Source organism: Oncorhynchus clarkii, chromosome 18, assembly GCF_045791955.1.
Source record: "Oncorhynchus clarkii lewisi isolate Uvic-CL-2024 chromosome 18, UVic_Ocla_1.0, whole genome shotgun sequence".
NCBI lineage: Eukaryota > Metazoa > Chordata > Actinopteri > Salmoniformes > Salmonidae > Oncorhynchus > Oncorhynchus clarkii.
In genome coordinates, this window is record NC_092164.1 from 29,513,334 (window position 1) to 29,525,750 (window position 12,417).

Sequence of the window (12,417 nt, forward strand, 5' to 3'; positions counted from 1 at the left end):
TATAGCTGGAATATGAACGTTTTAATAAGAGAACATGTTTCCCATGCCAATAAAGCCCTTACATTGAAATTGTGTGGCAATAATTAACATATCTGGTTTTATTATATACAAACTGTAGACACCAGTTTAGTGTCCCATTTAGAAATGAAAAAAATCTCATTTGTTCGTTTTTGGCACCATTCCCTTGACAACTTATTTTTGTGGAATCGGCAGTAAAAAAAAAAATTGCATCGATACAATGATCTGATAGGAGCTCTTTTCATCATGTGACGGGAAGTAAAGGGCTCTTCGTCTGGAGCGAGAGACTATAGTCGGGAATCACAGATCCAGGTAAACAATCAAAATGTGCAATTGAGATTGAAAATACCGGTCCCACCAATTGTCCACAGTGGCAATGATCAACCCATAAGATCACTTTATTGACAATAGTGCATGGTTATTCCCCAGTAACCCGTTATGAATGGATACAATGGCCTCCGCTAAAGAAACCCTCGCGCTGCTTGGGCTCATTGGCCAGTTAGCCTGGCTGAATATGATGAAGGGGAAGCCGAAAATAAACTCACAGCTGCAAGACGTTTGTGGTGTTAAATTATTCATCATTGTGAAACCATTGTAGGTTATTCCATATGTAAGGCATCTCAAAAGCTGCATTTAATGTCCTCACTCAGTGAATTAAACTATTAAACAGATCAACAGAAGTGCATTTCTTTCTTAGCTAGCTATAGTAAGCTAGCTATGTTGTAGCTTTTAGCTAGCATTAGCTAGTTGTTGACATAATCGTAGACAACACGATGTCTGTTTCAGAAACGGTATTGTTTACTGTATGCAATACTTTGAGAAGCTGGCTAGTAATCTTAGTGTCGAACAGTCGTAGCTACCACTGCTCGGGTCAAATAAATCCTGCTCTGTTGTCCATCGACATGGATCTGCTGCTAACTAGCTAGCTTGCCTAAGTATTAACTAGGTAGCTAGTTATATTTACTGAACAGGAACATGAAGGATTATATCCCTTTTTATTTAAACGTTTGTATACATGATTTAGGTACAATGAGAAACACAGGACGTTATCGTGCCATCATGTCACTCATTCTCTGTCCGCTTGGTGTACTCTGTCTTCCAGGATTAGGTCCCGGCATGGGGGACATGAAGACCCCAGATTTCGATGACCTGTTGGCAGCGTTTGACATTCCCGACATTGATGCTAAAGAGGCCATCCAGTCTGCTCCTGATGAGGCTGAGGGCCCACACGGGCCAGGCGGTGCTCCTCTGGGAAAGCCAGACGGTGGGGTTGGTGTAGGGCCGTCTCTGAGACCACCTAGCCCCCCAGACCCCCAAGCTGACACCCCTATTGTCAGCGTTATTGTAAAGAACCGTGTGCGACACGACACCATCGACGGAGGGGATGGGGACACAGACCAGGACACTATGGACGGCATTGCTGGGGTCGCTGTGGGTCCACGGCTCGGTGCCTGTACCCCAGGCATGGCGGAATCTGAACCACTCAACCACAATGGGTTTGGGGTCTCTGGTGTGACCCCGCCCCTAACCCAGGCTCATGCCCAATCTAATGGGGAGCCGTGGTCCGTGTGTAAACCCAAAACAGCTTCAGAGGGTGGAGGATGCGGTGCTGGATCAACTAAATCTGCCAAGCAGGTTGGCAATATATTCAACAGACTGAAGCCTCTCATGGTGCAGGGGTCGGGAGACCCTGTAGGGAAGGCGAGAAAGATGCAGCTTCTACAGCAGCAGCACTACCAGCAGCAGCAGCATACACAGCAAGAGACGGGCCAAGGAGGAAGAGATGAGGACAAAGCGTCGTTATCCTCCTCTTCATCTGTCGAGTCTGCTCCTCTTGTCCCAGCAGTGTCAGTTGGACTGTCATCTCCTTTCTTCCCGCCTTCCAAGCCTCTGCTCCTGTCTCCGTCATCAGCCCTCTCCTCACACCCGCTGCACTCATCTCAGCCGTTTAACGGGGCACCAAAAGCCGGCCCGGCATTATTTAGTCCCCGAGACTCGGAGGAGGATGATTCCGATCCGGACCTAGGGCCCCCGCTGCTGATCCAGGAACCCCCTGACTCCCCCTGCCGCACCCCTCCCAAACTGGCACGTCGTTTTAGATCCCCTGCTGCCATCTCTGACTCCACCCATCCCATGGCCTCTTCGGCAGCTCACCCCAAACCAGGGGACACTCCCTCGGGCACTAGCGTGACCTCAACTCCCCAGTCAGGCTCCACCAAGAGTCCACCACAGGAAGACAAACACCCAGAGCATGTTATAGAAGAGCGGGACTCGCCTGAAAGTCCTGAGCCAGAGATACCCAAATCGGCAGCACAAGTAACTGCCAAGAGGTGCTCCAGCCCTGCAGTAGCCTCCACACCGCCCCCCTCAGACCTTCAGGAGCCTAAGGAGGAGGAGGAGGAGGAGGAGATGGAGTTGGGGAATGGAATAGAGAAGGCTATGGATGGCAAGGCAGATTTTGGAAAGGAAGAGGGTGCAAGAACAGGAGAGGAGAAAATGGAGATGGATGATGGCAAGTCTAAACCTCCAACCACCGAAGGTGGCACCTCAATTCCAGGAGGGCCTGCGGCTCCTGCCAGGCCCCTCAAAGTGCGGATAAAGACCATCAAAACCTCCACTGGTGGAATCACCAGAACTGTTACCAGGGTCGCACCCAAAGCAGGTGCTGCCGGAGCCAAGGGTTTGGACCCCAGCAAGGCTCATCAAGGGGGGCGCAAGGCCCCAGCCAACAGGTCCCGGAAGCCTGACACTCCCTCTGGTCGTATGGTAGCCTCCCAGCCGCAGAAAGTAAAGAGCCTCAACACACTACCTGTGTCTACACTAACAGCCAGTAGTGCTATGCTAGTTGCTGCAACCAAGGCTCAGAACAAGATGGCTGCCTCAGACAAAGCCATGGTATCTGCCACTGCTGTTAGCTTCACTAAATCTGCCGCCCTGCCTGCCGCTCCCTCTGTCTCCTCTCCTAAGTTCTCAGTAGCCACTGGTGGGCTGTGCGTACGTCCTGTTGGTGCTAAAACAGCTAACGGAGGCACCGCCAGCGTCCTAGCCGGCACTCACCAGCCAAACAAGCCTGCCTCCATCGTGAACAGTACGGGTGCCGTCATCTCCCGCAGTCAGTCTAGCCTGGTGGAGGCCTTCAACAAGATCCTCAACAGCAAGAACCTGCTGCCCAGTTATAAACCCGACCTTTCGGCTCTTCCGCCCCCAGAGTGGGGGCTTCCTCTGCCTGCCACGGGTTACCGCTGTCTGGAATGTGGCGACGCCTTCGCCCTGGAGCGCAGCCTGGCCCGTCACTACGACAGGCGCTCGCTGCGCATCGAAGTGACCTGCAATCACTGTGCCAAACGGCTGGCCTTCTTTAACAAGTGCAGCCTGCTGCTCCACGCCAGGGAGCATAAAGAACGTGGGCTGGTCATGCAGTGCTCTCACCTCGTCATGAGGCCCGTCAACATGGAGCAGATGATTGGCCAGCAGGACACCACACCCATCGGTAAGGCATCTCTTTCGGAAGAGTTTTTAGTGACAGTGGCTGCGTCTCGTAGGGCTCTGGACAAAAGTAGTGCAAAAAAGTAAAAGCCATTTAGGACGCATACAATGTGGCTTCACAAACAATGCTTTATTTCTGTCAGGATGTGGTCAGTAAGTTCAATTCACCTCCATCTTATTTGTGTTCTTGCTTTGCTTTGTTGACAAGGCATGCTCTCCCCTTCTTCAATCTCCTGTCCTCCCCCAGTCTCCTCCCCCACGTCCGGAGTCCCCGCCGTATCGTCCAGCTCCAGCCCACTGAAGGACACACGGTCTCCCTCCGCCGCACAGCCGAGACCAGTCCGCCGCGCGCTCCAGAGCCCCCAGGCACTGATGCCCCTCCCCTGCAAGAAGGGCGAGGTGCTGCAGTACCACAACTTCAAGTGTCCCGAGTGCCAGGCCCAGTTCTCTGGCAAGGCCGAGCTGGTCGCCCACTTCCAGCAGATCAGAGCTACCCCCAACTCGGTGAGTCCTTTGATATAGAGCCTGAAGTATGGGTGTGCATTACTTACAGGCTAGTAACGAACTACTAGTGTCAAGCTTAGTCATGTATAATGACTTAATGAGTATTGACTAAGGTAAAACAGGCCATTAAACATATTAAAGTGGTTTTCCAGACACCGATTAAACCTTGTCCTGGGCTAAGAAACACTTTCAATGGAGAACCTCTACTGAACATGCCCTTTAGTCCAGGATTAGTCTTAATCTGTGTTTGGGAAACCACTTTAATATGTTTAATGGCCTGCTTTACTTTATTAGTCAATACTATTACAAAGTACTAGTGTTTACTATGAAAACAAGTCATTAGTAATGGCTCAAAATGGTTTTATTAACTCTCCCTCCCCTTCCAAGACATGTGGGTGATGACTGTCTTATTACGCAATACTAGTTTTAGTATTAGAAGTTTTGCAGTATTAGAAGTAGTAGTGTATTCATAGTGTTATGCCGTAGTCAACTTTTATACCTTTTCTCCTCGCTATCCAAACCTGTACGCTATCCAAACCTGTACGCTGTGCTCCACTCCCATGATGCTGCTAATGTTTACTATGAAAACAAATTATGATTAATGCCTCTGTGTGTACTAAATGTCAATTGTTAAACCTGTTCCCGCTCATCTTCCTGCCCAGACCTGTACCCTGTGTTCCCCTCCCATGATGCTGCCTAACTGGTGCAGTGTGTCGGCTCACCAGAGGATTCATAAGCACCGGGCACCCTACGTCTGTCCAGAGTGTGGGGGCATCGCCCGGCAAGCCAGCTTCCAGACCCACCTGGAGGAGGCCTGTCTGCACTTCGCCCGCCGCATCGGATACAGGTGAAGAGATAGTGTCTGCACTGATAAGTCAGCAACAAATGTGATAGGTCTGCACATGAAGGATGCAAAACATGCAAAAAGTATTTTCACTAGCTTACGTTTCGGCTTAGCAGCCTTTTTCAGTGTGCAAGTAATCTGCACTGATATGCAAACGTGCTACAAATACATGCATGTCTACATTCCACAAACTACTGCTTAGATGCAGCATTGTCAGGTGGATGTATGAGTGAGAGAAAACTACAATAATCAAATGCAAATATGCCTCAGATAACATTCTTTGTGAAAAGACACTTTTGTGGTTGAAGATTCTCGCCGTAGTTACATGACAATCAAGCCACCCAATTGTCAATGGACACTATATTAGCATCATTGACAACAGTGACTAAACCTATGTGTTAAACATTTTGTTTTTGTTCATATCCGTTTCCCCAGGTGCTCCAGTTGCCAGGTGGTCTTCGGGGGTCTGAACTCCATCAAGTCCCACATCCAGACGGCCCACTGCGAGGTGTTCCACAAGTGCCCCAGCTGCCCCATGGCCTTCAAGTCTGCCCCTAGTGCACAGGGACACATCAGCACCCAGCACCCTACCCTCACCGGGGGACAGGCCAAGTAAGTGCCCCACAGTCACTGAATCATGTTATGTCTCTTTAGGTTTAGAGCAGTGTTTTCCAATCCTGGTCCTGAGGACCCAGAGCGGTGCACGTTTTTGTCCTGGTGCTCTAGCACTAACACACTTAATTCAACTGTGTTCAGGTGTATCAAAACAAAAATGTGCATATTTTGGGTCCCCAAGACCAGGATTGGGAACACTGGTTTAGTGTATTTTAAAGCACTCAGTTTTTGTCCAAATTTGAGCCCTGATAAAAACGTTACATTCACGCCACTATTTGCCTCTTTCTCTGTATTTGCAGAATGATCTACAAGTGTGTGATGTGCGATACAGTTTTTACCCAGAAACCGTTACTGTACATGCATTTCGACACCCACCTGGCCAAGCAGAAAGTGCATGTGTTCAAGTGTCCTGACTGCACCAAACTCTACGCGCAGAAAGGTTCCATGATGGAACACATAAAGGTTTGTTTAGTTACGTTCTAACTCACAGGGAAACATATGATTGCAGTAAAGGAAGGTGATATGTTAGTTGTTCAATGGTATGGTAAATGGTAATTTATATTATCTCATTTGACATTGGTCATTCCTCTCACTTCCTCTTATACTGTTGTCCAGACTGCTCACAGAGGGCTGTCAGTCAAACAGGAGGGACAATCCGATGCCTCCGCCCCTGCCACAGCCCCCACCAACCCCTCCCCCCCATCCCCCCCCAAATCTAAGCCCTCTGAAAAAACAGACAACTCAGATGGAGAGGACTGGGGCCGAGACCAAGAAGAAGAGGAGGAAGGAGAGGAAGAGGGGGATGAGGACTATGAGAAACCTGAGAATCAGTCTAGTTCTATGGAGGCAGGCAGCCATCGTGGGACCCCCTCAGAATGGAGCTGCCAGCAATGTCAGAAGAGCTTCACACAGAGCGACGACTACATCTCTCACATGAAAACAGAGCATGGAAAGGTAAGGCCATACAAATGTAATTAATTGTTAAAAAAGAGAATATATATATATTTTTTAAATTTGATTCATGTCAATCTCTTTTATTAAACTATTATTTTGAACAAATTGAATGATTCGCTTCACTATTGTAGTAGTTGGGATTCGGTAAGAGCTCAGTGAATTGAATCACGGGAATCAAAATAATAATTTGTGAATCGCAAAAATGAAAAGGGATTTTTTTAGTAGCCCTCCTTTTGGATTATATTGCTGTTAGACTTGTTTTGTAGATACATTAAGTTGATTTGTGGGCATTTGCAACTAAATAGATGCTAGTCAGCATGCAGTGAACACTTCTAAAGTCAGATAAATCTGACTAACCTAGAATAGGTACATTTCCTGTAGACAGGGTGTGCTTGCTTCTGCTGTCTAAAAATATTTGTATGATTACGGGAGTGGGAGATGTGTTAAATGTAGAATTCTAGCTAAATAAAAGCTGAAGCAGTTCGATATTGTAAAAATAATTCTGATTACTTTAGTAGAATTCTATACACTGAGTATACAAAACATTAGGAGGACTTGCACTTTCCATAGACTGACCAGGTGAAAGCTATGATCCCTTATTGATGTCACCTGTTAAATCCACTTAAATCAGTGTAGATGAAGGGGAGGAGACAGGTTAAATAATCATTTTCAAGCCTTAAGACAATTGAGACATGGATTGTGTATAGTATGCGTGCCATTCAGAGGGTGAATAGGCAAAACAAAAGTGCCTTTGAACGGGGTATGTGCCAGGCACACCGGTTTAAGCGTGTCAAGAACTGCAACGCTGCTGGGTAATTTAACGCTCAACAGTTTCCCGTGTGTATCAAGAATGGTCCACCACCCAAAGGGCATCGAGACAACTTGACACAACTGTGGGAAGCATTGGAGTCAACATGAACCAGCATCCCTGTGGAATGCTTTCAACACCTGGAGTCCATGCTCCGATGAATTAAAGCTGTTAAGAGGGCAAAAGGGTGTGCAACTCAATATTAGGAAGGTGCTCCTAATGTTTTGTACACGGAGTGTATATTATCAATTATGAACACCAATGTAGTTAATTAGGAGCAGACCCAGATCTGACTGGGACTCAAACCTTGCTCCCTGTGACTGTCACTAGGCTAAAATCTCTTGCTGAGGTCACTAGGTGTTTGTACCAAGGTTGTTTAGTATTTTTACGACTTCTTGATTTGTTTTTTATTTTCTTTGCTTGCCTCAATTTTGTGGCGAAAAAACATCTGTTATACAGTAAATAAAATGTGTAATGTCAGTGTCTGTGTACACACGGGGAGATTACGAAAGGACTCACCCTCTCTTATTTCCTTGTGTATCTGCCTCTGTAGGCTATGAAGAAGTTCCTGTGTCGTGTGTGCGAGAGCTCCTTCTGCACCTCTTCCAGCCTGCGGCGCCATGTACGCGTCATCCACGAGGGCAACAAGAGAGTCTTCCACTGCCAGTGAGTGAACCCCATACTCATCTATACATCCACAAAAGCACCATATTCGGTTCCTTGTAGCTCAGATGGTAGAGCATGGATAGTGGGTTCAATTCATGGGACCACCCATACATTCTGCTAACTGGCATATATTATATTTGAAAATGTCTGTAAGGGTGGATGGGACAAGACAATTAGCAGGGACATTGAGAATGTTATGTTCAGTCTAATATCAGCCCACCTAGGTAAAGTGTACAGCATCCTCAGAGCCTCTGTGTATACATGTGTGTTTGCAGATATTGCACTGAGGGCAAGCGGACCTTCAGCAGTCGGCTCATACTGGAGAAGCATATCCAGGTCCATCATCACGGGGTCAGATCCACTGATGGACAGGTCAGTTAGAATCCATTCTTCTTTCCATTACTTGGTGGGGGTACATTTCAGTCTCAGTCATAATTGGACAACTGTAATCTTGTTTCCTGTGTGCTCTCTGCAACTTTGGTCTATAATGTTACCCATTGTGTGGTGACTTGGATCTGAATATGTTAAACCAAAAATCAAGATAATGCTTTTTGAACGTTCTCTCCTTTTCCCATCGCCCCTCTGTCCACCTGCAGGGCCCTCAGACCAGGAAGCGTTCAGCACCGGGCAAGGGGCCAGGCAGCTCGTCTGAAGCTGACGGGGAGGGGGGGCCACCAGGGGACGAGGAAGGGGGTGGCACGGACAGTGGAGAGGCCACAGAGGAGGGGGGCGAGGAGGGCTGCAGTCCCGTGAAGAGAACTCGCGCGTCAGCGCCTCCCGAGCCCGAAGAGGCCGACAACGTGTTCCACTGCGTGCCGTGCGGCTTCGTCACAGAGGACGCTGCCGAGTTCCAGCGCCACATCCCGCAGCATCGCGCCGATGCCGCCTCCTTCCAGTGCCTGCAGTGTGGCGTGTGCTTCGCCTCGGCCGGCTCCCTGGGACGCCACCGTTTCATCACCCACCGCGTGAGAGACCCCCAGGGGGAGTCCGATCGCAGGCCGCCACGCACCCCTTCTTCCCCAGATGGCTCACCACCCTCCCCCCTGGAGGGAGAGGACGGAAAGGGGAGTATGAGCTGCAGGGTGTGCAGGCGGCGCTTCAACAGGGCCTCCGACCTTAACACCCACTTGAGGACCCATGGCATGGCCTTCATCACCGCCCACAAGACGGACAAGCCCCAGTAGGTTGAAGCTGCCCCTAGCTGCTGATCCTGGGTCAGTTTTGCATTTCCCCCACTAATGTTTAAGGTTAGGATTGGGGAGAGGAAGCTGATCCTAGATCTGTAACTCTGGGAAACTTCACCCCAGAGCCGGACAAGCCCCAGTATGGAGAGGGGTGAGGCCTCGGGGGTGACGGACAGGCCTGGGAGATGAGGGGTTTTGACTTTGAATCATACTTGGGTAGCTGAATTTGGATGGATAAAAGCAGACCCAGATCTACTTCTGTGCTGTTTTGAGCCAACTGAGCTCTGTGTTTCTTTGTCACTAACTGTGCAGTAAAACTCGCATGCTGAGCATCATACTGAGCAGTGGACTGGACACGCATGGGGATGGGAGTTCTGAGGGTCAAGACCACCTGATCATAGCATTTACTTAAGCCATATGTGTCCATCATCAACTTTTCGATGACTTATTTTTTTTCTGCCTTTAATATTATTGTATCTTTATGTGAACCATACTATATTTTCTACATGCGTTTTCTTCTGTATTGTATTTTTTTCACATTTGTCCATGTCTTTCTTACTAATTTCCTTATCCGAGCCATGTGTCTTGCATTGCATTGTCAAGCTCACATCCACACACACACTGTACAAAGAAAGCACTCCTTTGGTTGGTCCTAGATCAGTTTCTATGGGTCAATCTCTTTAGTGAGGGCTGGATAAAACTGTTCTCAAATCAGTAACCTTAGAGGTATCTGAAACAAAAAAAGGGAGTATTGAGAGAGTTTTAAACACTGATTAAGTACTAATAACATTGTTCTATTTATTTATATGAAACACATTATTGTTGTTGTTTGTGGGAGTCATTTGCCACCAATCTTATATAAAGATTAAATGGTAAAAGTAGTTTGAAATGGATGCCACAGACAGTGAAACGTGAGAATTATATCTGTGTTCCATACACATTTCTGTAGGAGACGAGTTTACATAGATTATTGTAACCGGTCTTATTTTGAGTGGTACATTGTGTCGTCAATTGTAGCTAGGACGAGAGATATTACCTGTGGTGCACATGTTGCGCTGTAAATACATATTATACACTAAAAGAAAGCTTTTTGGTTTTAATTCTTATGAAAATGTGAATTTAAGTATAGTATTTGTACTCGTAACATTTTTTTTTTTTTACCAATTTGAAACTGAATTTAAAAAATAAAAAAAATAAAAAATTGAACATTTTTATGGAAGGTAGCTAGCTATATTGTCACTCACAATTAAGCAGAGGGAAAGTGTGAGGGGCTGTAGTGTTTTTTTGTGTATTTTTCTCCCCAATTTCGTGGTATCCAATTGGTAGTAGTTACAGTCTTGTCTCGTCGCTCTGCAACTCCTGTACGGACTCGGGAGAGGCAAAGGTCGAGAGCCATGCATCCTCCAAAACACAACCCAACCAAGCCGCACTGCTTCTTGACACAATGCCCATCCAACCCGGAAGCCAGCCGCACCAATGTGTCGGAGGAAACACCGTACACCTGGCGACCGTGTCAGCGTGCACTGCACCCGGCCCGCCACAGGAGTCACTAGTGCGTGATGAGACAAGGATATCCCTGCCGGCCAAACCCTCCCTAGCCCGGACGACGCGGAGCCAATTGTGCGCCGCCCCATGGGCCTCCCGGTCACAGCCGGCTGTGACAGAGCCTGGACTCGAACCCAGAATCTCTAGTGGCACAGCGATGCAGTGCCTTGTGCCATTCGGGAGGCCCTGTATTGTGTTTTAATGATGTGTATGATTGATTTCTAACTGCAGAATCCATGCTTGCTGTACCCCACTTTATGTATCCGTCTCAAAAACCTTGTCACGTGAAAGCCTTTTTTTATTTTGCCCGATATATTTATATTAGAGAAATAATGATTCCACGAGCTTCATTTTATTATTTTCCATTATGACTGTAGTCTGCTTGCTGAATTCCCATACAGTTTTTGTGCCGTTTCAAAATAAATGTGTAAAGAACTTTTACTTCTGTCCAGTCTTTTGAATAAACGTTATAGAACTGTTTAGAGTATGGCATGAAATATTTAATTTAGGCAAGTTTACATTATGTACAACAATTTTATACAGAAAGACATCATTCCTCTGCTCATAATCTTGACACAAACATTACTACCTTTGCAAGACACTAATCTTATACTAAAGTCCTTTGGGATATAACTGTTCAAAATCCCAAATGCCACTATTGGATTCTCCCCTTTCACATGGTCAGGTTTTTTTCTTTTCTGGATGTACCCCCTCCAGCTCCACCATAGTACTACTTCATTTGAATTTTGGGGTATCTTTACTATTTATATTTAACAAGTTTTACTTCACTACATTCCTAAAGAAAATAATGTACTTTTTACTCCATCGATTTTCCCTGACACCCAAATGTACTCATTACATTTCGAATGCTTAGCAGGATAGGAAAATTGTCCAATTCATGCACTTATCAAGAGAACATCTGGTAATCCCTACTGCCTCTGATCTGACGGACTCACTAAACATAGACATAATTTACAAACTACGTATGAGTGTGGAGTGTACCGCTGACTATCCATAAATAATTAAAAAGAAAATGGTGCTGTCTGGTTTGCTTAATATAAGGAATGGGAAATTATTTATACTTTCGATACTTAAAGTATATTTAAAACCAAATATATTTAGACTTTTATTCAAGTATTATTTGACTTGGTGACTTTTGAGTGATTTTCTATTAAGGCATCTTTAGTCAAGTATGGTAGCTGGGTACTTTTTCCACTACTAGATTCTAGTATTGTAGATTTTGATTTTGTCCTTATTCCCTTACCATAGGCCGACGGTGGCAGCAGCCATAAAGGTAGTATCTGGAAGAAGACATAGAAAGGTAGGAATCCAAGGATGCCTGCCCAGAAAGCAGAGGCTGAGAGACACTGCAGGGTTCAGGTGAGCACCTTTGAGAAAACAATACAACCACTATTTCAGCATGTATTAATCATTTTGTCATCTACAGTGCATTCGGAAAGTATTCAGACCCCTTGACTTTTTTCTACATTTTGTTACACGACAGCCTTATTCTATACCCTATAATGGCAAAGCGAAAACAGGTTTTTAGATTTCTTTGGCAAATTTATAAAACAAAAAGCTATACCTTATTTACACAAGTATTCAGACCCTTTGCTATGAGACTAAACATTTTGCTCAGGTGCATACTGTTTCCATTGATCATCCTTGAGATGTTCAAAGCTCATCACTAAGCTAAGGACCCTGGGACTAAACACTTCCCTCTGCAACTGGATCCTGGACTTCCTGACAGGCTGCCCCCAGGTGGTAACAACACAACTGCCATGCTGATCCTC

At 46.4% G+C, this 12,417-nt stretch overlaps 1 protein-coding gene across 2 annotated transcripts; it reads left to right on the top strand.

The window, feature by feature from the left end:
- Positions 1 to 274: 274 nt before the first annotated feature.
- LOC139373298 (zinc finger protein 687b-like) lies at positions 275 to 9,511 on the top strand. Of its 2 annotated transcripts, none has more exons than XM_071113654.1 (10): positions 275 to 330; positions 1,121 to 3,508; positions 3,752 to 4,008; positions 4,671 to 4,855; positions 5,288 to 5,464; positions 5,767 to 5,929; positions 6,083 to 6,421; positions 7,783 to 7,895; positions 8,171 to 8,267; positions 8,492 to 9,511. In XM_071113654.1, exons 2-10 carry the CDS (start codon positions 1,135 to 1,137, stop codon positions 9,077 to 9,079), a joined length of 4,293 nt encoding a protein of 1,430 aa, XP_070969755.1. In that variant the 5' UTR covers positions 275 to 330; positions 1,121 to 1,134; the 3' UTR covers positions 9,080 to 9,511. The 2 variants fall into 2 exon arrangements, with proteins under 2 accessions (XP_070969755.1, XP_070969756.1); XM_071113655.1 differs by lacking the exon at positions 275 to 330 and adding an exon at positions 529 to 612.
- Positions 9,512 to 12,417: the final 2,906 nt, after the last annotated feature.

Excerpts from the sequence above, each read along its gene's own strand:
- LOC139373298 (XM_071113654.1), top strand. The coding sequence starts at position 1,135 with ATGGGGGACATGAAGACCCCAGATTTCGATGACCTGTTGGCAGCGTTT. Across the intron at positions 6,422-7,782 it reads TGAAAACAGAGCATGGAAAG|GCTATGAAGAAGTTCCTGTG; the intron begins GTAAGGCCATAC and ends CTGCCTCTGTAG. Across the intron at positions 7,896-8,170 it reads AAGAGAGTCTTCCACTGCCA|ATATTGCACTGAGGGCAAGC; the intron begins GTGAGTGAACCC and ends GTGTGTTTGCAG.